Genomic DNA, 25,578 nt, shown 5'->3' with positions numbered 1-25,578 from the left:
AGTGGCAACGCTCCTACGTACCTTGTCCTTTAATTTTGACGAGCCCGCCCCTGCTCGGTTTGAGGTAAGCCCCAGCACGGGGCTCTCACTGCAACGTGTGCGTAAGGCCCTGCCCAATAATAGCTACTCGAGAGGACACCCTTCAGGATGCGGCCTTCCCCGTCTGGGCCTGGATCTTTACACTCCGTTAGTGTTCTAGGAGCCCCGGTGGCACAGTGGTTAACGCTTTTGGCGGCTTTTGCACTGTGACTGGCTTGCCCACGCCAGCCTCTCAGGAGGAGATCGCCGAGGCAGTGTGTGCCCCTGAAGCTTGTACAGCGTTGGGAAGCGTGTGGAGCGGGGCCTGCGGCACCCGGTCGGGCTGCTGTGCGTCTGAATGAACTCGGCAGCCGTGCTCGGTGTTTTGTTGGTTGGTGCTGTTGGTATTTGGTCTGGCATCGTGGCTAGGCACGCATCCTTCTAGTTCACAGCGCACCCCCAAATGTGCGCAAAGCCCTAAGCAATACTACTTTCCGATTCTGCGCTTGGATGAGGCAGGTTGATGTGGGGGAGTAATTGATTGAGGCACAGGTGAGAAATTGGTTTTCCAATCCTTCCTTCAGGTGAACTTGACTTTCTGTCTCTCATCCTCGGAGTGGCGGTGGCGCTGGTGTGCCGACAAGTCAAGTTGGGGGCAGAGCAGCCCTGACGCAGAGAGAGGAACTACTCCCCGGGGTCCCTCGGCTTTCCTTGTCGTGGGTGCTGCTGGCCTGGTCTTTTCTGTAGGGAGTTTCAACAGCTGACCTTTGGATTAGCAGCCAAGCCCTCACCCACTGCTGTCTCAGCCGGTGGTGTGCTGATCCAACAACCCTCCTAAAACCAAATCTAATTTTAAAATTCCCAAATCTGATTTTCACTGTTTTTACATTTCTTAGATAATCTCACCAGGGCCAATTTTAAACTGTCAAAGATTGTGGATTACACAATTCCCAAACATTTAACTTGGGATTAGGAGCATGTAACTGGGTGGGCAAAGCAGGAGAGTTTAAGTGGGCTCTTCACCGGAGCTGAGAGCCCGGCCCTTAATTCTTCACCACATCCTCCTTATGCGAACGATAGTGAGCGTTTGAGATTTAAGGCATCTTGTACTTTCCCCCCTATCCTGTGCCGTGTACAACCACGCTCTTTCTATGTTCCCCCAGGATCACTAGTCAGTCGCCCGATACTTGGCTGATGACAGCGTCAGCAAGTCTGCGGCCACTCAAGCTCTGCAATCGTGGAGTCACTTATTTGATGTGATTTTTCAGCCAGGAACGTGTAGTTGCTGTACTGGCTTAAGAGGAACAAGTCATTTTGTTTCACCATCCCCTTCCCCTGTCTTTCCTTCATCTGAAAGAGAAGATGCACCTGGATTTTAAAAATCCCGGGAAATACACTGTGGAAATGTGGAAAGCGTGGACTTGGGAAGTCAGTGTCTGCCCTTTCAGTCTGTTCTTTGGGCTGGTTAGTTAGCTTCTGTGTCCAGGTGCTGGTGTGTAGGGTTCAGTTGGCAGCTGAGTGCTAAACCTTTTACATTCTCCATCTCAGCGATAACAGGCCTTAGAGGAAAAGAAGAAACTCACTGAAGGAAAGTAGAGAGACGGGTCTGTGTGCGAACCTTTTTAAGTACTCTTCAGGATGCTTTTTAGTGACCTTGCAAAGCGAGAGAGGCTGAGCCTCTGACCATTGCCTGGAGAGCTGCCACTTGTACAGTTGTGCCTGGCGACTCACCATTTGGCTAGCGCAGGCCCTCTGGGTTTGGATGTTAGAATCACTTCTTCATTGTTGTTATAATCTCAAAAAGATGGGGTCTCCTACTTTTCTTGTGGTTAAGACCATTCTCTCTTCACACAAGCCAACTGAAAATGACAACACAGGGCAGGAGACTTCACTTGTCTTTCAGGTTGTGTTGAACAAAACCCAAACCAAGATGTGCTTGCTTACGGGCTCGGGGGGGGGGGGCAGGCTGGGAGTGAGAGAACCCATTTACCCCTGGATTAAGCGCAAGTGTATTAGCATCAGCCTCTTCACCGCATGTATTTCCATTAGTGCCTTCGAGGTTGAACCAGTTAATTGAAGACATAAAAGGTGATCCAGTTTTAATCATCTGTTTTTTGACTTAACTTGCCATGTCTGCCTCTCCAGTGAACCCTAATCGCCAGCGTGTCTACAAGCATCTGCTGTATGGCATTCGATACTCAGCAGATAATTCCTGCACTTCGCTGTAGATATCGTTGAACCCTAAGTTCTTTCATCTGCTTTTTCTAATACCTTACGAGCGTTGCGTTTAGAAAATGCCTTTCCTGTCTCCCCTTGAGCCTTCCTTACTGAGTCGCTGTTGGCTGGTCACTGACTCGCCACATCCTCATTTATATTACAGGGATTTGGCTCGATCAGTTCCCTTCATTGTCCGGCCTTTCAACTGTGTGCTCCCGATTCATTTCTCCAGTTTAGAAAGTCCATTTGCGCTTTCCTTCGGGATGCTTTTTGCATGTTTTCTTCCTGTTCCGGCTTTCAGGCTCATGAAAGGCCTCATCTTCTCTTCCTATGTACGTGCGTCTGCCCGCGAGCTTTTCCGGCGGTTACACCGAAGCACCGTGGGCTTTCCCGTTTCCTCCAAGGTTCCTTTACATGTGGACTTCTCTTTCCGGACTGCCCCTCCCCCTGTGTGACCGTGGTTGAGTATGGGAGTCTGGAGTCCAGAAGAGGGGTTTTCTCTGAGGAACGAGTTGGCAGCTGCTGGGGAGGTCATAGAGGAGCCCTTGTGGTGTCCACTGATGACTTGTTGGGCTGCCATTTGCAAGATCAGAAGTTCAAGCCACCAGCTGCTGTTGCCTCGGAGAAAGATGGGGCTTTCTACTCCCGTAAAGTACCCATGGGGTACCTCTGCCCTGTCCTATAGGGTCACATGGGTTGGCGTCGACTCGATGGCAGTAGAGGGTCTACGAAGGTAATGGAGGCATAGTGGATTCTGCCTGGTGCTGCTCATCACCGAGTAGGCACTTTGAAACCACCAGTCTCTCCCCGGGAGAAAGACGAAGCTTTCTACTCCCATAAAGAGTTACGGTCTCGGACACCCACAGGGCCAGTTACCTTCTATCCAGTGGGGTATCTCTAGGGTCACTATGAGTTGGAATCGACTCAATGGCAATGAGTTTGAGCTTTGTTGAAGCAAGATGAGAACCAGGAGGCTGTGGGGCTGCTGAGGCAGCGGAGTGCAGAGGGGCGGCAGCCGGGGGGTGGGGGGTGGTACGTAGGTGAGGTGCAGTGAGGAAGAAGGGAAAGTGTCTGCACTCTGGGTTGCACCAGACAGGTTCGGTTCATGTCTGTGGCCCTCCCATACCTATTCATAGTAACTCAAAAGTGTCCCAGTTTATTGATAAATTATACAGTCACCTTCACGGTGGTTCTTGAAAGTGGGTTTCTCGGCGGGCAGCTTGTTGGTGACTTTGGAAAATTGAATAGCTTTTTCAGTTGAGGGCTGGGGACAGACCGTAGATCAGTGGGAGAGGAAGTGTTGACACGCAGGAGCATGAGCATTTACGAATGCACCTCTATGCTTGCTGTGTGCCTGGCATGCCCTGGTTACGCTTTGTGGATGAGGAAGTAGGGGCAGTGTGTAGGAATATTTTTCAGAAGTTTTGCTCTGAAAGCGAGAGGTGGCTGATCTGGTTATGAGATTCCAAAGTGGGAAGGAAAATATTTCAATTGAGTAGAAAGAACTCGAGATGAACTTATCCTTATGGGTTTTTAAAAAAGGACCAGCCACTTAAACTCTAGGGCAGTTGCCTCACGAGCATGCCATCAGCCCCACTGCTTGTTAGGGTGCTTGCATTCGAGCGTCTAAAATGCCCAGAGGTCTCACTTCCGTCTCCGCATCTTTACCATGCCTCCATCCGTCAAGGTCCGGGGTGTCCCAGGCCCACCAAGTTTCTTTCCTTACTATCGTCATCCCTGGTGAACCTTTCGTCAAACCTTGACTGGGATAGCTGTAACTTGGCGAATAGCTGTTTTGTTTTTATTCAGAAGTGGTCCACGTGGGCTGCCTTTTCTTTACAACTCTGAAAACCTGCGTGTGTAAGCAATCCGTGAGTGCCCACTTGGTGCCTTTGTGCTTTGGGCTGTCCTGTTGCGGTGTGCACCGACACGGGGTCAGGCTCTGACTTCTGTGAGCCCACACTCAATTGGTGTGACATCCGGCCCAGTCCTGCCCCGCCTCCACGATCCATGGCGGATCAGAGGGGCTTCATCCGTAGTGTCTTCAATGACGGATTTTCCAAAGTAGTGGGCCAGTCATTTTTGTCTTTAGTCTCTCTTTGTGTGGAAGTTCCACTGAACCCAGGACAGTTAGCAGAGCAACATGCGTGCTAGCCGCCACTGACAGCAAGGTAGTGGCAGTGCAGGAGGGCCATTGGCAGGGAGCGGAATCCAAGTCTCCTGCCATGGAAGGCTGGAATTCTGCCACTGGGCCAACAGTGCCCTGGCAGTCCTAGCAGAGCCCTGGTAGCAAAACAGTTTACGTGTTCGGCTGCTAAGGGTTTACAGCCACCATCTCCGCTTCTCCGGAGGAGGAAGGACGGGCAGTCTGCTCTCCTAGAGCTTGCAGCCTGGGAAACCCTAGGGGACGGTTCCACTCTGCTAAGAGCCCAGGAAGATGCTTGAGTTTGTCCTGTGTTTGTGTTTGTAGAGCGCAGCGCCAGAGGAGGAGCGGGCCAGTCCCCGAGCGGAAACCCCCAGCACGGTCACTGAGGGGGACATGGATCTGGACAGCTATCAGATAGCCCTGGAGGAAGTGCTGACCTGGCTCCTCTCCGCCGAGGACACCTTTCAGGAGCAGGGTGACATTTCTGATGACGTTGAGGAAGTCAAGGACCAGTTTGCCACCCATGAAGTAAATATCTGCGTTTCGGAGCCCAGTCCTCTCCCCCGGCCGCCTGTGCCTGCCCGTATTTCGTGTAGCCACAGGAAAAAATTAACACATCGTGCAGCCCCCTTTGGGAGTGTACTCTTCTTCCTGAAAAGCACAATGACTACATCCACCAGATCTCCAGGTTTGGAGGGTTAACCAAGATGCGATTAGTTTTACTTACTCTATCCTTAGACAAATGCCAGGTGTCCCCAAATGATATTATATAATTAAAATCCTTTGTTTTATTGAGGATGGTTCTTGTTATAGGAGAGTGAATTTAACTGCATGGGATTTTGTTTCCTCCAGGCAGCATTTTCCACAGGTTTTATTTGTGGTTCTGTCTTAAAAATAACAGAAAATTCGAATACTTCCAAAGTAGTTCCTCTTGTTTGAACATGGTGCTTTGTTTTGTTCTTTGTTTTTAGTGTGTTTACTCATTATGACCATGTGCACGATCTGTTAGGAGCGTAATCAGCATCACTCAGAAATAGCTGGTTGTGTTAGATGAGACGTTGTTCTCCTTCTTGATCTCTTTGATTCATTTTCACTGAATCAAAGAGTTCACTCCACTGCCTTTGAGTCCACTTTGAATCATAGCGACACTGCACAGGGTTTCAAGGCTTTATAAATCACTATGGTGACAGACAGACAGTCTCGTGTTTCTCCCAGAGTGTGGCTGGTGGGTTTGAACCCCTGACCTTGTGGGTAGCAGTCCAGTGCTTCCCTGACAGTGCCACAGGGGGCCCAGGTGGTGCTGTTAGGTTAAGTGCTGGACTGCTTATCACCAGCCCTTCAGTTCAGAGAGGAGAGGCCATCCGCTACAGTAAAGGCTGACAGCCTTAGAAACCCTACCTAGGGCTTATCTGAGTTGAAATCTACTCTATGGCAGGTAGATTTTTATTTTTTGAGTGCTTCTTTCCTGTTCTCAGATCTTAAAACGCTAGGTTCTTTTTGCTCTCTACAGCAGTGCTATTTCTTTACTCATGATTTATGAAGATTTTTTTTGGGGGGGACGCAAAGAGCAACCCACAAACCCTGACCACACCACACCCCCTTCTCAGGCGTTCATGATGGAGCTGACGGCACACCAGAGCAGTGTGGGGAGCGTCCTGCAGGCCGGAAACCAGCTGATCACACAGGGCACTCTGACCGATGAAGAGGAGTTTGAGATTCAGGAGCAAATGACCCTGCTGAACGCCAGATGGGAGTCGCTCAGGGTGGATAGTATGGAGAGGCAGTCCCGGTGAGTGGCGAGCAGAGCGCCGAGCACATTACACAGCGGTGGTTGAGCACAAGTCCTGTGTCTGCGGAGCGAGAGTGTCCCCCGTCGTTTACTTCACAAAAGTTTGGCTCTCCTCAGGGTCATGCTGTGGGAGATTTTGTGTGACCTCTGGTTTCCCTTTGGGTGTGTGAACTAAACCAAGAGGTGAAAGCTGGGATGCAGAAACTGGCCCAGAGGGATTGCATTGCTGCATCTGTTGGCAGTTTTAGGATTGGCTTACCGTGACCTTGGTAGGACAATGGGACTATCTGGTAGAATTGGCCTGCAAGTCCTTGGTAGCACTCTGGAAGCAGAGTCCCCCTTGCCGCCCCTGTTATGTGTAAGAAGGAGCCAACTGCATTCCTTTGTGATTTCCACCTATTTTCCAGCAGGAATTCCTGATTGGAGAAACAATGATTCTGATATGAATAAAGGGTGCTGTGTATTTGTGTTCTTTGGCTGACTTTAACTGGTTCCAATTAGGAAGGGAGAAACATGTTTGTCCTGGTTTCTGTATGAAAAGACTAAATGCAACTTACAATGGGCACGCACGGGGGTATTCCCTCTCCCATTGTTTCGGTGCCTGCGCCCTGGATTTGTCTGGGGAAAGGCACGCCGGCAGGTGGGTTAGTGTTGTCTTCTTCCGCCGACAGGCTGCATGATGTGCTGATGGAGCTGCAGAAGAAGCAGCTGCAGCAGCTGTCTGCCTGGCTGACACTCACGGAAGAACGCATTCAGAAGATGGAAACCTGCCCCCTGGACGATGACTTACAAGCTGTGCAGAAGCTGCTAGAGGAACACAAAGTGAGTATAGGAGAAGGCCGCGGACGGACTTCTACCTTGACAGGAGGTAGAACGGTTCTTCAGCCTCCTGCGGTGCTCACCAGCGTCTCAGGGGGAGTTCATGGCGATGTGGCGTTCCCAAGTCGGGGATAAAGGTGTAGGTGAGCTTTTCTATGATGCAGGCAGTTACCAAGGCACACAGCTTCCATAGCTTCTCCAGGGTGCTCACGGCCCTGCGCGGCACTGTTTGCGAGCCCTGGAGTGGGCATCCATGAGGTGTGTGCGTGAAGGCACAAACCTTGAGTTTGGTGCTGCCAAGAGGAGCCCTGGCAGTGGAGGGTGTGGGTGGGCTTGCTGACCTCAACCACCAGCCACGCCCCAGGAAAAAGACAGGGTTTCTTACTCCCATAAATGCTGCAGTCTTGGAAACTCACGGGGGGCAGTTCTGCGCTCTCCTATGGGGCCACTGAGTTGACATCAACTGGCTGGCAGTGAGTTGGGTCTCTTTCTCTCTCTGTCTCTCTCTCTCTCTCTCTATTTCTAAGTTCTGTCCAGAAGGCAATGCTTCTCTAAATTAGAAAAGCATCAGGCACTAATTTGGGAACTAACATTTGATGGACAATTCAGTTTGATGACTCGGTTAGGAAGTAGCTTTCTGTAGTCAAGTGTTTCCTCGGTAAATTGAAGAGTTTCAATGGAATAGCTAGATAGCCAGTGATTACCGCGTGGTTGTCGTTGGTTGCCGTTCGGTCAGTGCTGGCTCACGGCCTCCCGGACATCAGCGGAGCAAGGAGCCGCAGGGCTTTCACGGCTGTGATCTCCCGGAAGTGATCACTAGGTCTGTCTTCTCGTGTGCCTCTGGTGTGTGTGAACCTCAACTTGGGACTATTAGTCAAGGGATGAACTGTTTGTGCCGCCCAGGGACTCCGAACTATAGCTGTAGGGACACATTAAGCATAATTTGGGAGGTATTTGATAGCACTACTGATGATCTCTAGATCAATTACTCTCTCTCACTTGACCTTCCCATGACTGAGAACAGAAGGTATCCATTTATCCTTAATTGCCTTTCTGTGTAACCAATCAGAATAACCTTTGGCTATCATATAACACTCTACTTAGGGTTTTTTTTTTCCTGTCTCACTAATACCATTCTGCACAAGACAAAATGGTCTCTGACACTGTATTTCAAAGCTCTGGACTTTCTTGACTTGATAATTCCATCATTTTACCCTGATTTCTATTATAGACACCTGATTCTTTTATGCTTTGCAAATAAGCACATATATTTCTCAGTACCATTAAGCCAGTGCAACTCATAGTGACCGTGTAGGACAGGGTAGAACTTCCTCTCTTGAGTTTCTGAGACTGTAACTGTTTACGGGAGTAGAAAGTCCCATCTTGCTCCTGCAGAGTGGCTGGTGGCTTAGAACTGCTGACCTTGCAGATCGCAGCCCAATGCATAACCACTACACCATCAGGATATATATGAATGAGACTTTGGAATAATAAGTGAAGACACCGCAGTTGCAATATGTTATGACATTTTATTTCCAAAGTGCTTTGGTTCATAATGAAATGTAAAGAAGTGTACCTCCCTTGTTCCATTAGTAGAACATTTAGGGCAGTGGTTGGAAATTTAGATACAATGCCTCATTAAGTATCCTTAATTACTATTGACAACAGAGTGGGTTTTAAACAGGTGAATTTTAAAGAGTGGAAATAATGGTTTCTCTTAATCTTTCCTTAGACTTTGCAAAGTGATCTGGAGGCTGAACAGGTGAAGGTGAATTCATTAACTCACATGGTGATAATTGTTGATGAAAACACTGGCGAGAGTGCTACAGCTGTTCTGGAAGATCAGCTGCAGGTAAGAGCCCGTGTAACCCAGCAGGACCCGTCTGACATGCCATTACATGCCACTCCCACGTTTTACACCCTGTCCCAGCGTGTTATCTACAGCACCACCGATCCAGTTGCCAAGTCAGTTCAGACCCATGGTGGGTGAGCCCGTGTGTGTCCGGGTGGAGCTATAAGCCCTACAGGTTTTCAGGGCTGATTTTTCAGCAGTTGATTTGCCAGGTTGTTCTTCGAGATGCTCCATAGAGGATTTGAGCCCACTGACCACTAACGTCACTCCAGGTCTCTTTGTGTATTTCAAACTCAGCGCCATCTGTTCGGACTCATAGAGGCTCTCTAGGACAGAGCAGAACTGCCCTGTGGGTTTCTGAGATCGTAAATCTTTGCAGAAGTTGAAAGCCTCATCTTCCTCCCGCAAAACAACTGGCAGATTTGAACTGCAGACCTTGTGGTTAGCAACCTAGCATGTAATCACTGGCCCCCAGAGCGCTCTTTGTTTGTCACCTGTGTTGTGTCATGCTTTTTGGTTGGAGTTCCACATGGAGTGGGTTGAAGGAGTACGAAGGGAATGATTGTTCACTTTAGGTCTGCGGTGGAAGGGTGGGGATAAATGATAAATGCAGTCTCCGTCTTCCTTGTGTGCAATCATATGAACAAGATTTGAAGCCTGGAAATTGATCTCACCAATAAGTCCACAGACATTTTGTTCAGTATCATGTGAGAAAGTTGTCAATGTATAAATTCCTGGCCCCACCCAGACTTGAATCCTTTGGAATGGGGCCTGGTGAGTGTACAGCGAAGGCAATGTACGTGCATCCTCAATTTGAAGAATTGCTATGTAGGGTTTGATATTCCTATTCACGTGGTAGATCAATGTGTGTGCAGAGGGGATGCGGCTCTTGCAAGTGTTTGCTCAGAAGAGGTGTATGGGTAGTCTGAATGGCCTGGTTTGATGTTGCCCACTTAGGGTTTCAAGTGACTTGCAGAAACTATAATTTCAACATCTGAAACCCTTCTTCTTTTATAGCATTTAAATTCTGCTCATGGTACTGAGACTTTGGGGTAGTATTCAGTGTTAGTCTGGGTACTTTAAAGAAACAAATCCACAGAAACTCATGTACAAGAGAGAGTTTTATATAAAGCTTAAGTGTGCATCCAGAAAACATCCCAACCCAGTGCTGCCCAAGCCCACAAGTCCAACATTAACCCATTAACAACCCATATATCCGACACCAATCCACAAAGTCCTCCTCCATCTCACAACGCAGATGTAATGATGTCGACTGCAGGAGGAAAGCCAAGTCAGTGAACGTGTAAGCACCTCAGCGCTAGCAGGGGTCTCCACACGGCTGCTCCAGCACCCAGGGCTGCATTGGGATAGGTCCATGTGGCTTCTCCTCAGGATGTCTTGCAGGAAGTGAGCCTTGACAGCTAAAGCAGGGAACTGGCTAAGGCAGCCACACCCTGGTCTGACAATCTGAAAGCAAGAGACCCCAGAACTAGAAAGGCTAGGCTCACTGAGCCATTTAACCCTCTGGCACAAGAAACTACCTCATATCCTGAGAAATACGCATTACCTATTACAGTGTACGACATGAACTTCACAGAGGTTATGTGAACTTGCTGAGATTTAAGTAGAAACCAGTCAGTTGCAATGGATTCAATTGTAACTCATCATGACCACTGAGTGTCTGCTTGGAATTGTAGATTGTACGCCACAGGGTTGCAATGGCTGTTTGGAAGCAGATAATTAGTGCTCTCTTCCAGGGCTCCTCTGGATGGACTTGACTACGCAGCCTTTTGGTTGGTAGTTAAGAGCCGTAACTGTTTGAACTGATCATGCTGGGACTGGAGTCCTGTCTTCTGGGTCCGAGTTCTCTAACCTTCCCACTATTAAAAGCCTACAGTAGAATTAAATATGAAGCGATTATAAATATGAATGAAGCAGTACTTGTTCACATATAAGCAATGTAGAAGTGAAATTCAACCCGCTAGTCATTATAAAATGGAATTAAGTGAATTTTCTGGAAGTCATCATGAGTGATATTTTAAAACAGTGCATCAAATTTATATGTTTAATTTGGCGGAAATTAACTTTTGTGGCATTTTCTTCCTATTGCAATATTTTTAATACACAAAATATATTAGTCTCGTGTTTAATGGACATTATAAGATTACATTCAAAATAATTTTGAAATTATAAATGAAAAATTTCTTGACTTGAAAAGATGATTAAGAAACAACCTGTAGACTGAAATCATTTAGAGAAAATTTGAAGCATGAAACATAGATATATTTATGTTCCTTTGAAGAGATATAGAATAATGTCATGGTCTCATTAGTTCAAAATGAAAACCAAAATGAAATGGGAAGAGTGCTGGTGTGAAATTCAAAGACACGGGAGATGAAGTTGTGCCGCTTTCTAGTTGCGTCCTGTGAAACAAGCAGCCGCAGACATTCCGTGGCCATTCGTTTTTCGTTTCTATCGCTTTAAACCCCCAAATCCCAAACCCATTACCATCGAGTTGATTCTGACTCATAGTGCTCATGGGACAGAGAGGCACTGCCCTGTAGACCCCATGGGGAGCTCAGTGGGTGGCAGTGGTGCCCCTGCTTGCCGCCAAGTCAGTGGCCGGACCCACTAATCTCTCTATGGAAGAAAGATGAGGGGTTCTCCTCCCGTAAAGATTCAGTCTCAGAAAGGGTGCCCTGATTAGAAAGGGTGCTAGGCATCAGAGCCCACTGGCTCGCAGTGGGTGTTGGTGGTGGCATCTTCATGGGCACGTATTTCTCCCTTGGAAGTGGTGAGTAGCTTTGAGCTGCTGACCTTTTGCTTAGCGTCTGAGTGCTTAACCACAGCTCCACCAGGGCTGCTTAGCCAGTAGAATTGGGTTAGATTATCTTAGGGTGCACTTTTATAAAAGCATATTTCATAATCTGAACTCTCTAATGTCATATGTAGCTTGATAACTCTCTCTGATGACTGTGTTGATGAAAGAGTTTCCTCCTGTTCCAGAAACTTGGGGAGCGTTGGACAGCAGTGTGCCGTTGGACCGAAGAGCGGTGGAATAGGTTACAAGAAATCAATATATTGTGGCAAGAACTGTTGGAAGAACAGGTATGAAGTCGCTGTCCATAATCGGCCAAATAGATGGTAACAAGGCAGTCTGTCTTTGATTATGATGTTACAGTAATGTTGCTTTGGCTACTTTTGTTTGAGAGGAAGACATACAGGTAATTGTCATTTCATAATGTCATTTCTGTCTCTTGTATACGTGATTGTGCAGTAAATTCTTAGGGCAGTGTTCCATGGCTTGATCATAAATTGCTAATCATTTCCTGCTCTAGTCTCTGTTCAACTTTCCTTAAGAATCACCCAATGGACGTAGCTTTGCTTTCTGAAGAATTTATGTTTTACCCTACAAATACGGTATTTACATTTAGTTGTAACTTTGTATTTAATCTAAAGAGTAAGATAGTTCACATTGTAAGATGTAAGGTAGTTAACATTATATCTTTACAAAATGTCAGGAAATAGACATTATTCGACAAAGCCATTGGTTCCTCTAACACAAGGTGATGTAACATTTGGAACACTTTGCTTTGGTGATGGGTGACTGTATGGAAGAAGGCAGTTTGTTAAGATGTGGAATGGAAACTGACACGGGCACATCGGAGGATGCGCAGAGAGATACTTTGTTGTATGGATTGAGGCCAAATAGCTGTATCTGAATTAAAACTCGTTTTAAGCTTTAACATAATTATAAATGGACTGAGAAGTAGTTCCAACCTTCTGCTGACTTCTAAGCGTGGCCTTCAGCGTGACGTTTCTGTCAAAGATTCCCACCTACCTTTCCGCACTGTATTCACCCCGTACCTTTCCGTGGCTGTATTTATGGCATTGCTGTTTCAGTGCTTTGTCTACTTCATCATAGTCGTTGTCACCTTCCTGATGCCGCGACCCTTTCATACAGTTCCTCACATGGTGGTGACCGCCCAGCCATAGAATTATTTCCCGTGCTGCTTCATCACTGCCATTTGCTACTGTTACGAATCGAGCGACCCCTGTGAAATGGTTATTCAACTTCCAAAGGGGTCGTGACCCACCGGTTGAGAACCTGTCTTAAAGGGAGCCTGCATTATGTGTGATGTATTGCAGGTGCCTGGGATTGCCTTTTTCACCATCTCTTCACGTTTGTCTTCCCCATCTGCCAAGGGACATTAGGTTGTTGGGGAACTCCCTCCCGCTCCCCTTTCTTTTGGGCTGCTAGAAATATTTTCCCCTTCTTGGAATTAACTGTGGCATTTAAGGATACATAGTAAAGTTTGTGCCATTGTTGATGTGCATATCTTTTCAGCCTTCCCAGACTGGGGGCAGGATCTACTTTTATCTTTGGTTTTTTAAATCATCATTTTTCTTGATGGAATATAGAGGCAAGGAGTAGTTTTTAAATAAGTGGGTAAAATACTCAGAGAATGAATTGGTTCCAGTGCAAACACAGAACCAAGATTTACCCCGCATTGAGACAGAGAAATACTTCTGCATTGGGGGATGAATTACCCCATTGCAGCCCCCAGACTTTCCCACCTTTCCTTGTGGCTCTCTCAGTTTACCTGACTAATAGCTTAAAATGCGTGTATCCTGGGCTAAGGAATTTTAAGCATTTTTATATTGGCTTTTGAATTGATCATCTTGAGACCTCTTTTAACCACAGAAGTCAAACCAAACCCATTGATGTTAAGTCCACTTCAACTCATGGCAAGTCCGCGTGTTTCTGGGTAGACTGTGCCCCACAGGGTCTTCATGGGAGCTAGGGAACACCTCTTGAACCCAGCCCGGGAGTGTGGTGTACCTGCCGGAGGCAAGGGAAAGACTATTAGCTTTTCTCTGTGGATTTTCTATGTGACTTTGGGGCTAAGTAGCCAAGTGAGCCCTCTCTCTCTCGACCCTTAAACAAGAGCGCGGGTCAAAGTCATCTCCGAGCTTTCTTCTGCCTCTAACCCACGTCACCGGGCCCCTTCCTCCTCAGAGGACAGAGGAGAATTTCGGTTAGCAGCCAAGCACGCAGCCATTGGGCTACGGGGGCCCCTTCTTTTGCCTCTAGAGTAATGATGTCATTTTTGGGGTACACTTGTGAAAACCTAAAGAGAATTTGAATGCACACGTCTTCTGACAGCCCTGATGGTGCTGTTGGGATGATCGAGTAGTTGGTAGTAAGGGTCGGTCGCACTGCTAGCGACCAGGTGAGGCCATCCGCTCCCGTAGAGATTACAGCTGGGACGTTCTACAGGGTTGCTGTGAGTTGGGACGGACTTGCTGGCAGTGGGTTCTGCCTGGTGTCTGCCTAGTGCCTTGCTGGCCTGCTGCATGTCCAAGTAAGATACTATTTTAATGGAAGTTGTCTTTCAGTGTCGTTCATGCCTCCAACTTAGGCCTTTTAGGTCCTCCGTATGTCCAGCTGAACTGAAACCTTTACCTTGAGCAAAACAGAAGTGAGAGATGTGTGATCTTGGATGTATAGAGAGTTGTTGAATGATTTCCCAAGTGTATTTCTACATTTTCTTATTACTTGCAGTGCTTGTTGAAAGCCTGGCTCACAGAAAAAGAAGAGGCTTTAAATAAAGTGCAGACGAGCAACTTCGAAGACCAAAAGGAACTAAGTGTCAGTGTTCGTCGACTGGCCGTAAGTGATGTCACTCACTCTCAGGGGCCGCGTCGTAAGCTGTGGCTGCGTGTGCTTTCAGTGGGGTTAATACACTTTAGTTAATACAGAATATGTCTCGTCACCAAATGAACACAAGAATGGGAAAGCTCTAGAACTAGATGGTGTTTAATAGTTTAGCATTAGTGAACTGTACATTGTTAATTTTTATAAAAGACCATATAGATACTACTATAAAATGCACAAGTGGATATTTTCCAATTGGGGGACAAGGAAGATAAATTCAAGGGGAGCCTTCTAATAAATACTTGAAATTTTAGATTTTGAAGGAAGATATGGAAATGAAACGTCAGACCCTGGATCAGTTGAGTGAGATTGGCCAGGATGTGGGCCAACTACTTGCTAGTCCCCAGGCATCTAAGAAGATCAGCAGCGACTCAGAGGAGCTGACTCAGAGATGGGATTCTCTGGTCCAGAGACTGGAAGATTCCTCCAACCAGGTACGTAAAAAACATTATTAGTTGGGTTTGATACATAGCTCATATCAGTCCATAGTTCAATCACGTCCAGCAGCATTGTACAGGTGTACCATAGTCAGTTTCCAAATGTTCTTTTTCTACATCGCCTCCTTGACTATGTCTCCCTTTCACCCCCAACCAGGTACTTTTGATTTGAATAGTATGTTGGTGAAATTGTGTATGAAAGTAAATGGAAATGTTTAGGTTAGTTTTACAAATTATGAAATCAATCATTTGTGTGAGAGCTAAGAAATCTTATACCTGGTTTACTATTAAATTTAAAAACTTGTGATGTGAAAATCCTAGTGTCCTAAAATAAACTTCATTATATCTTTTCACAATGTATTAGCCTTCAGGGATTTAATCATTAATAACTCTATGAGGGATCTTCGAACAGCTTATAGGAAAATAATATTCTCTTTTAGGTCCATTTGTCCATGAACTTTTGAAGTCCCCTTGTATTAATTTTCTAGGACTGTCCTAACAAATGATGACCACATATCTGTTAGCTTAAAACAGCAGCATTATATTTTCTCAACATTTTGGGGCAGAAGTATGGCTTCAGGGCATTGGCAGGCCAGGTTCTCTCCCAAGGCTCCGGTGGAAGACCCTGCCTTTTCCAGCACCTAGTAGCCCCAGGTTCTCCGTGTTTACGGAAGCATAACTATCACCTCTGCGTCCCTCTTCCCACAACTTCCTTTCTTTCCATGCATCTGCGTCTCTTCTCCTCTTTGGATAACGACGCTACGCACTTTGGACTAGGGCTTTCCCTTAGTGCGGTATGGCTTCGTGTTAACGAGTCAGATCTGCACGGGTCAGCCACATTCACAGGTACTTGTGGGTTAGCATTCAACAGACCTTTTTTTCCACAGCACAATTCTCCCTTTAACAGTAAGTGATAATGGAGCTAGTATTTGTAACTGTTAAGATTAATTTAGTCAATTAATAAAAAATCAAACATTGGATTGTACATGGATGTTAGTGGTAGAGCTGTTCATGTAGCTAAAAAGTGCGTAATCAGATGTCTACTGAGGGATGCATGGACTGAACGGAATGTGGTATTGCCACACACCTCAGCACTGAAAATGAATTCTGTACTGATACATGCTACGTCATAGATGAACCTTGGAGATATTATGCTAAGGGGAAGAATCCAGTCACAAAGGTGTGCAGGATATTTTCTAGTCATGTGGCCATGTAAATACAACACACACACAATGTTTAGTACACATAGGAAAATAAGACGTGAAGGGGTTCATGAATTTTGGGGGAACTAACTCCATATAATGCATGCATTATTTGTGTGAAAATATAGTGCATGCTATATGAGTCCATTACTATGAAAAACAAATTTATAGAGTTAGAAATCAGGTATAGGGTTGCCAAGGGCTGGTGTGTGTCAGAGATGGGGGTATGTTTACTGATGGTGAGAGGGTTTCTTTGGGAGTGATGAGACTCTTTGGGATTAGGTAGTGGTGGTGATTATACAGCTCTGGGAATATGCTAATGTACTACTGGAATAGTATTCTTTTAAAAGGGAGACTTTTATGATATGTGAATTATGCCCTCCCCCACCCCCAGAAAAAAAAATGACCTGTCATTAAACAAAATGACAACTTTGGTTAAATTTTATTTCAGGTGACTCAAGCTGTAGCAAAGTTGGGAATGTCCCAAATCCCCCAGAAGGATCTTTTGGAGACCGTTCGGATAAGGGAACAAGTAATTGTCAAAAAGTCTAAGCAAGAGCTGCCGCCTCCTCCTCCACCAAAGAAGCGACAGATCCATGTAGACGTCGCAACTAAGAAAAAGTGAGTGTGCACGTAGAAGCCTCTAAATCCAATAGTACTCAAAATGTATTTTATAAGACTCATTAATCATATGCAAATAGTACGCCAATTTAAACAAAACTATTGTTATGGAGAGCCAGCTATTAAAATACTCAGTGCTACTAAGCACCTAAGCTACCTTTGGATACATTTATTTATCCTGTGCTTGGTTTGGAGAGCTGTGTGCTGGACTATTTCTTTCTTCATTTTCTGTTTACCTTGTGGTGCTGCCATGAGCCCGGGCCCCTCGCTTGCTCTTTCGTGGACGAGTCACACCTCTTACAAGTTTGCTTTACGTCGATCTCCTAGCCACTGTCACTGCTTCCTTTTCTCGTTACTGGAAACCAAAAGGGACGATAATTCAGGAAGTTATTCCTTTTTACCTCATTTCCCTCCGCGGTCTCTTAGGTTTCTTCCATTATTTCACTTTTAAGATTCTTCAACAGATTGTTTTGGCAGAGATCAATTTGGGGCATAAGAGATCTTTTGTCTTAGTGCAACACCAGAAGAGTGAGACGTTATAATATGAACAGTAACAGCTGACGTATATTGAGCCTTTACTCATGGCTTGTAATCAGTGGCTTTCACTGTATGGAAAGAACTTTCTTTGCTTCAAAGCACTCAGTCTTCAAAATGGCCCCTGATTGATATCATTACTGCCCCTCTTTTTATAGTAGAAGGATCCCTGGTGATGCAGTGGTTAAGTTTCTCTGCCGCCAACTAGTAGGTCAGCAGTTCAACACACCAGATACTGCCCCCATTCAAGATCACAGCCTTAGAAATCAGTTTCTAAGGAGAAGTTCTCCTCTTTCTTATATGGGCACTATGAGGCAGAATCCACTCGATTGCATTTTTTGTAATAGGAGAATCCAAGTTAGTGGGCAACTGGGTAATTATTTTGTGCTTGAATTAAAAAAAAATGATATGCCTTCCCCAATTTAGCATTTGTGAGACCTAGCAGGATTTTGATCATCGCACACAATTTTAATTTTGCTAATGAGGTGGGGGTTTTGCCTCCCCAAAAGATCGCCTTGCAGCCTGGCAACCTTTGCCTGTGGAGCCAAGGCAACAGAGGAGGAAGCTGCTTCCGATAGGAATGTTAGCAGGATGCCTGAGTCTGTGTCGCGTGCACCGCGGTCAGCCAGACAGGGACTCTGCTTCTCTCCGGTGCTGACTTGGCATTTGGAAGCGTGGAGGGCTGTGAAGACAAGGGTACATGATGACCGGCCTTCGTTTCAACACAAGTTTGTCTCGGGTGAATTCTGCCGCCACACACAGATGCCATGCGCCGGGACTTCAACAATAAGGTTGCTTCTCCGCCCACGTTTGCAGCAGCCCGGAGGGACAAGAGTTTTCAAGGGACGGCGGGTTCCGTGTCTTACTGTCTTGAGTTCTGCTCTCGAGGTGACTGGAGAAGCATGCCACTGTCCGAACCATGATCCAGCCCCTGGGCATTTACTCTGAAACCTAGGATGCCACCAAACCCCTCACCTAATACGAGGAAATTACACTTCCATGAAATGACATATGTGTCTCGTGTGTTAGGTTTCTGGAAAGAGTTCACACCCTCTACCAAGGTTGCTGCTGAAAGTACCTGGCGATTCCGTTGAGAAGCCTTGTGGGTCGGATAGAGCCCAGGGAACAGTGTTCGAATCCTAGCTCTGCTAGTTATTGTCTTTGTGGCCTTGAAGCGTTTTTTAGAACCTTTGAGAGCGCAACCCCTTCACCTCCCAAATGGAGTGCTGAAGTATGTGACTGCTGGGGCTGCTGTGCGGATCCCCTGGGCTTATGATTCCCATCCCGCACGTAGAAAAGGATCCTGCAGGCGTCAGTACAGAGTAGTAGTGAAGCTCTCAGCAGCCAGTGGAACATCTGGTGGTTTGAATCCCCCAGCCACTCTGTAGAAGAGGAGGCAAGCTGTTTCCTTGGAAACCGTACCGGCCGGTTCTGCGCCATCCTACGGGGCTACTCGAGTTAGACTTTCCTCCAGGGCAGCATGGCGGTCGTTTTTGTGGTGTAGTCGTGACACCTTGGACCGTGACCCGCCAGATCAGCATTACCAACCACCAGCCTTTCCAGAGCAGCAAGGCGGGACTGCCTACTGCTTTAAAGAGTTACAGTCTCTGGAGCTCACAGCGGCCGTTATGCCCCGTCCCGCGGGTCACTCTTGGTCAGCATCGGCCCTCTGGCGCTAGGTTTGTTTCGAAGAGTGGTTTTAAACCCCTAGCTGGCTTTCAGGCGCCCATTGGCGAAGCCCAGACATCGTCGTGTGTTTTGTAAGCCATCTGATACCCGGGCCAAGTGACTCTTGGTCACCTTCTCATTCCCCACTCCCTGCCTGGTACCCACTACTCCAGCAACGCACAACGACTTGTACTCGACCAACCATGGGCATCCTTCCTCTGTGCTACTTTTGCTAGGAAAACGCCAAACACTGGCCTTTTCTTCTCGGCTACAGAAACAGGTCTTCCTGATTGGACGAAGCCTCCTTTGTATGAATTCCTGTATTCACTGCCATTGACTCGATTCCGACTCACCATGACCCAAAGTGACCCTGTAGGACAGAGTAGAACTGCCCTCGTGGGATTCCAAGGCTGTAAATCTTTATGAGAGCAAATAGCCTCATCTTTCTTCTGAAGAGTGACTGATAGGTTTGATCTGCTGACCTTGGAGTTAGCAGCCCAGTCTATAGCCACTACACCACCAGAGTGTACCTCCTAAATCCTTGCACTTTGTACCAAATACATTCTTTGTTATTTTCTGCTTCCCTTACTAGGCAGAAAACTCTTTGACTGCTCTCTTTGTGTATAATTAATTTTCTTATCCAGAGCCCTGCCTAGTGCCTGGCATAAAGTCGACTCATTCATGACCTATTGAATGGAGTATTTTTCCCTTCAATAGGTCATGAACAAGTCTACAGAATTAACTTTAGGACTGTCTGTACTTGTTTTTATGTGCTATTATGTAGCTAAATCTGGTTTTCATTGATCACGTCAGTGTATGGAAGCAGAAGTAATTTTTAAATTTTAAGTATACAAATGCTTAATTTTACTATTATTAATATTTTCACTATTATTCATCATACCTATAATCATATGATCTCCTTTTACAGCCGCGCGCGCTCGTGTGTTTGTGTGTGTGTGATTTCTGGGGTACCATCTTGAGGAATGTTAAAATCATGTCTCTGAAGGGTGTTTTGGTTGGTTCTGGTCCCCAATGAAAGGAGACCCATGCTTAAATAGAAAGAAAATGCTTTGAAAATGATGATGGCAACATATGTACAAATGTGCTTGACACAATGGATGGATATATGGATTGTGATAGAAGTTATATGAGCCCCTAGTAAAATGATTTAAAAAAAAGTTGTACAAGCCCCCAGTAAAATGATTATATAAAAAAAGGAGACCCGTGAAATAATAAAGGAGATTAATGACAGCGATATCTCTGAATTTTTACATCAGGTTTGATGCTGTCAGTGCAGAGCTGCTGAACTGGATTGTGAGATCAAATAGTGCCATTCAGTCGACAGAGATTAAAGAGTTCAAGAAGAAGCGAGAGACTTCAGAAATGAAACAGAAGCTGAAGGTAAAGCCTGAAATGATTATTTCTTTGTGAATAAAAATATTTCATCCACTTTGGTTTGTGTTGGCCGAGAGATGCACTGGGATCTGAAAACTTCCAGCAAAAGAAATGTACTCAAATGGTAGTGTTGAGAACATGGAAGCAAATTTCAAATTGTTTTGAGCTACCTGTCAGAGGCTCCCTTGTGAAGGAGGCGGTTTTTCCTCCTTAACCAATGAGGTGTGCAGGGAGAAATGCTTCTTAAGGTGATACAGTTGCTGTTTCTAAAGATGGGTTAGCTCCACTCAATCTAGTTTATGAATAACCCTAATAATTTACGAATCTGTGTAAGCTTTCTGGATACAGCAAACTGTGTCAAAGCTCAGAATGATTTCAAAACACACACCGTTTCAAAAACTGAAATCCTTACGGAGCCCAGGCTATTGTGCCCCAGGGGAGCTCTCCAGTGAGTGGGAGTTAGTTGCCAACTGGTTTCTTCTTTGCATTCTTCTGTGTCTTCCTGGAAATTCGGACAGGAAATGGTCATGTGATGATGCTGTTGAGGTTCATTGTGTCACTTTTCATCCTTTCTTGGTAATTTTGGGGCACCCTGTACAAGTCCTGTTGGTTTACGTATCTGCCTCTAAAGAGTTTGAAGAACAGTTGAAAAACACAAAGCAGGTCTCAGTATCTGTGATGCAAGTGACGAGGTAGTGGCTACACAGGAGCCAGGAGGAGAGGAAGACTGTGGTTGTCCCCGAGTGGGAGGGGCGGAAGGAGGGTGGCACTTCCGGTTGGTTGGGAGGGCACACTGGGCAGGAAGTATCCCTGAGCCGGGTGTGGAGATGAGGAAGTACTGAGGGATCTCTGAAGCAAGGGTTTTATCTTAGGGAACGCATGGTGTGTGTGTATGAAAAAAATCAAGGGTTGAGGTAGGAGAGGTGATTGGGGGTCAAGCCTTGACCCACTTTCAATGTTCCCCTGGGAAGCCTAGACTGATTTCTGCTTTATTATTCCACCAGAAGGGAATACCATGGTCACCACTTGCATTTGGCTTCCAAATCCAAAGGATGTATTTCAGTTCTTTTCAGACCTGCTCTCTCTGTAAGCTTTTGCCACTAATGGCTGTCCCCACCTTCTGACATGCCCAGAATACCCTGAGGGCTGTCAACAGGGCCACCTCCTCACATGCTAGACTGACCAGGTGGACGCCTGTCTGTTTGCTTGCCTGTTTCATTGTGGCACTTTATTGAGAGACCACATTAAGCATTTTAATCATTTCGGGGCGTGCATTCTCAGTAATGTCCAGCCATCATTACCGTTTCTAGCATTCCTGGAGTTCTTGCTTATTGAGTACGGAGTTTTTCTGTGGGCTGATGAATGGGCTCGGTTGAAAGTAAATCAAAGAGCGCAGAATTATTGAGGAAGGATTAGAGAGAGAGAATCATTGCCTTCATATGTGTCTAGAACTAGATGAAGGTTATGCTGAGAAACAGTAGTTTGGTACTATTCTATTTTTGTTTAATAAAGGCTTCTTGATTATGTAGCCATACTTTTTGAGTTATCCTTGTACCCAGGCTATACATGTGAGCAGATGTCCTGGATCTAAAACAATCATTTTAAGTGCCTCCCTTATAATTACGATATAGACCCCTCCCCCAGCCACCCCATGCCCCCACAGAAAGAACCACGTTCTATGGTTGCTCTGAGTTTTGATACTTGCTTGATTAAATTAATCATCTCAGGAGTTCTAGAGAATAGACTGGATTTGTATAATTTTGAGTTGTGATGTTCTCCTAGGTAACTGTTGAGGGAATGACCTTAAAAAGTATGTAAGATATAAACTTAAAATATCATCAATGTGTTGAAATGAAGAATTTGCAATATTGTAATTTTGGGACATTTTTTTTTGCCTTAAGGGTTTAGAAAAAGAACAGACAGAAAGAAGCCCCAAATTGGATGAATTAAGTCAAACTGGACAAATCCTTTTGGAGCAAATGAGGAAAGGTAAGGTTCTTCCTTTGTTTTCTGTTTTCTGTGGTGTCATTGAATAACATTTGCAATGTGAAAGTCAGAAACCGATTTTACCCCACACAGCAGCTCCCAGGAGTGAGGCCTGGAGTTATGGCCTGGCGTGACGATTTCAGCCCAGAAAGCTCGGAGGCACTTCTCCTCTCTTACACGGGGTTGCTCTTAGGGCGCACGCACTCATTGGTAGCCAATAGTGATAGCAGCTCTCTCTCGTCGGTGCAGTCAGCTCGGTGTTCCCTCATAAGGAGCATTCTCACAGTCAGCGCCATGGCTGCAGCACATTGTTAGACCACTTTATGGAAGGTTGTCTTTGTTGCTAACCCTCTACTCAGCTCAATCCTCCTCGAGAGAGCTAGAGAACCTCACTGTCCGCTTGTCTAAGGAGTATCCTGCCTCCACTTTCACCTAAACGGAGTTGTTTGTTCTTCTGCAGTCCATGCTACAGATTCTCTGTTCTTCACCAACACCATAATTCAAAGGCATCAATGCTTTATTCATTGTCCTGATTTCACATGCCTACCAGTATAAGGCGATTAGAAATGCCATGACCCCGTCCTGTTCAGCATATTAGTCCTCAAAGTGCTGTCTTTGCTTTCTGTTGTTTCCAAGGGGACTGCTGCAGCAGATTCCCCAATGCGGTGGGTCATCTCACTTCCCGACTGCCACGTCTAGGGGCATTGATTGCGGATCCAACTAATAGGAAATCCTAGACGTTGGCCTCTTCTCCATTGGTCATCATGTCACTTACTGACTCAGTTGGGAGGATTTGTGTGTTCTTTATCTTGAGTGATAATCCATCCTGAGGGCTGCGGTTTTGATCTTCATCAATAAGTGCTTCCTGCTGCCCTCCCTTTCCGCCAGCAAGGCTGTGCTGTCTGCATGTTGCAGGTTGTTCGGGAGCCTCCTGCCAATCCCATTGCCACTTTCTTGATATAGTTCGGCTTCTCAGGTTATTTGCTGAGCATATAGACATAGTTAGTATGGTGGAAGTATGCTAACCTGACACATACCTTTCCTGATTATAAAATATACAGTATCCTCTTATTCTGTTAGTCTATGTGTAGGCTCAATGGAAGCACCGTTCTAGAATTCTTGTTTTTTTTTGCCATGTTCACTGTAATTTGTTATTATCTGCACAAATAGTTGAATCCTGTTCTGCAAGGTTGATAAAACTCTTTTCTAGAAAAGTATTTTAGTACCTTTTTCCTCTTTAAGAGAGCAGATTTTTTTCATAATGAAAAATTTTAAATTAAAATAGTTTTATTGGAATATAATTCATATGTCATACAATTCAGTAGTTTAGTCACATCAAGAAGAGATGTAGAATCATCACAATTAATTTTACGACATTTTCTTCATTCTTTTTTTTTAAAGATCATTTTATTGGGGGCTCTTATAACTCTCATAGCAATCCATGCATCAATTGTATCAAGCATATTTGTACATATGTTGCCATAATCATTTTTTAAACATTTAATTTCTATTTAAGCCCTTGGTATCAGCTCCTCTTTTTTCCCTCCTTTCTCTACCCTCCCACCTTTATGAACCCTTGAGAATGATTATATGAAATGGGTAAAAGCAAAGTTGGTCTCATTTCCATGGGGTCAGAACCTAGTATTCTTGATATATCAGCACAGTGAAAATCTTCCGGTGTGCAAGATTTAAAATACTGAGATTATTCATTGGGAATTATTTTTGGATGGTGTTGCATGAAAAGCCTTGTATTTTGGAAAAATTGAAAGTGGTGCTATATTAAGATAATTTCATGAAGGTTAATTCATTTCAATAAATTACAGCAGGTACTTCTTAAATAGTTGTATTTGAGAAGGTGTTACTTGTGTTTACGATTTTCACTCAATGTATGTACAACTATAGACAGGCGTAAACACGTTATATATATCTTTGTACCCTGTGAACCAGACAAAAATCCGTAATCAAATCCACTAACATGGAATTGGTTCTAATTCTCAGCAACCCCGAGACTAAATCTTTATGGGAGCAGTTTGACGTTCTGACTTTGTTGTTCATAGCTCACTGCCTGACCCATGGCGCTACCAGTGAGCCTGCGGAGAGAAAGTAGTCTTGCCCAACAGGTGTGCATTGATTCCCCGTGAAGTGGCGGGAAGGATCTGCTGCATCAGCCCCATTTCCCATTCCAGTGACACTAAGTTCTGGGAGGTCGGCTGCAGTTCCCCTTAAGGAAAGTCATGAAGGACGGGCAGGATTGTGACCATCACTTTGACCAGAGTCGTCAGAGCAGTGGTGTTCCACTGTTTATTTTCCGGGGATGGAGTACATGTGGATAAACATACAGACTAATATGAACCTCCTGCTACATTGCTATTCAGATTCGTAATGAGCAATATTCTCAAATTCTTAAATTACATATACCTCTTCCCACTTCCTCTTGTTGATTACTATTACTACTACTATGCTTTTTACAGCTTTTCTTAAGATTAAAATTTACAGATCCTGAAATTCATGTCACTTAGCGATGCAGTTTAGTTACACAACTACACTTGCTTAGCCTATGCAGACGTATTCTTTATACAATATTTTCATCTCCTCAGAAAGTTTTATATCACTTTATAGAATGTTTCCATTTTCCTAGAAAGTTTTCTGGTCAAGTCATTTTTCTCTACCCTCAGAAAACCACTGTTGTTCTTATTTTATTAGAGAGAGAGAGAGAGAGACTGGTTTTGCTTCTAGCCTTTAATGTATTAGAAAAGGTTATGAGAAGACACACCGGTATATACCTATTCATTGTAAGATAATGCAAAGATCTATTGGCAATCTGTGTTTTAATTATAAATGAAGCGGAATGTCCGTCCTTTCCCATTAGTTACCCTTGGGGGTGAAGCCCCCACTTGAAAGATATTCTTTCAAGTACTTGTTGAACGGACCCAGCAGTTCACAAACGTTGTAGTTTCTCTTAAGATGCTGATTCTTTCAAGAATTCTAATATGTCTTCGCGGCATTTCTGCCGTTGCCGGCTGCAGATCTTTGCTTCCGACTTCAGCTTTGTAGAGACCTTGGATCTCAGGTCTAGTCTGGTGCAAACAGGGGTCTCCTTGCTGACTTGAGCACCCTTTTCTCTGCCCGCTTTAGTTGTTGCGGCAGACTGGTGTGCCAGCATTGATGGTGGCGA

The 25,578-nt window shown here is 45.3% G+C and overlaps 1 protein-coding gene across 5 annotated transcripts in view; it reads left to right on the top strand.

Annotated features, from left to right (window-relative positions):
* UTRN (utrophin) overlaps positions 1–25,578 on the top strand; it is a 593,146-nt gene that overhangs the window by 156,193 nt on the left and 411,375 nt on the right. For all 5 annotated transcript variants that reach the window (XM_075554433.1, XM_075554432.1, XM_075554428.1 and 2 more), the window contains exons 10-19: positions 4,706–4,909; positions 5,989–6,170; positions 6,842–6,992; positions 8,722–8,841; positions 11,848–11,949; positions 14,408–14,515; positions 14,815–14,994; positions 16,651–16,820; positions 20,300–20,423; positions 22,319–22,406. In XM_075554433.1, coding sequence (XP_075410548.1) covers positions 4,706–4,909; positions 5,989–6,170; positions 6,842–6,992; positions 8,722–8,841; positions 11,848–11,949; positions 14,408–14,515; positions 14,815–14,994; positions 16,651–16,820; positions 20,300–20,423; positions 22,319–22,406 — 1,429 coding nt within the window. The remainder of the gene's footprint in view (positions 1–4,705; positions 4,910–5,988; positions 6,171–6,841; positions 6,993–8,721; positions 8,842–11,847; positions 11,950–14,407; positions 14,516–14,814; positions 14,995–16,650; positions 16,821–20,299; positions 20,424–22,318; positions 22,407–25,578) is intronic.

This window comes from Tenrec ecaudatus, chromosome 7 (assembly GCF_050624435.1).
Source record: "Tenrec ecaudatus isolate mTenEca1 chromosome 7, mTenEca1.hap1, whole genome shotgun sequence".
Taxonomy (NCBI): domain Eukaryota; kingdom Metazoa; phylum Chordata; class Mammalia; order Afrosoricida; family Tenrecidae; genus Tenrec; species Tenrec ecaudatus.
This window is presented reverse-complemented; position numbering and strand designations above follow the sequence as displayed.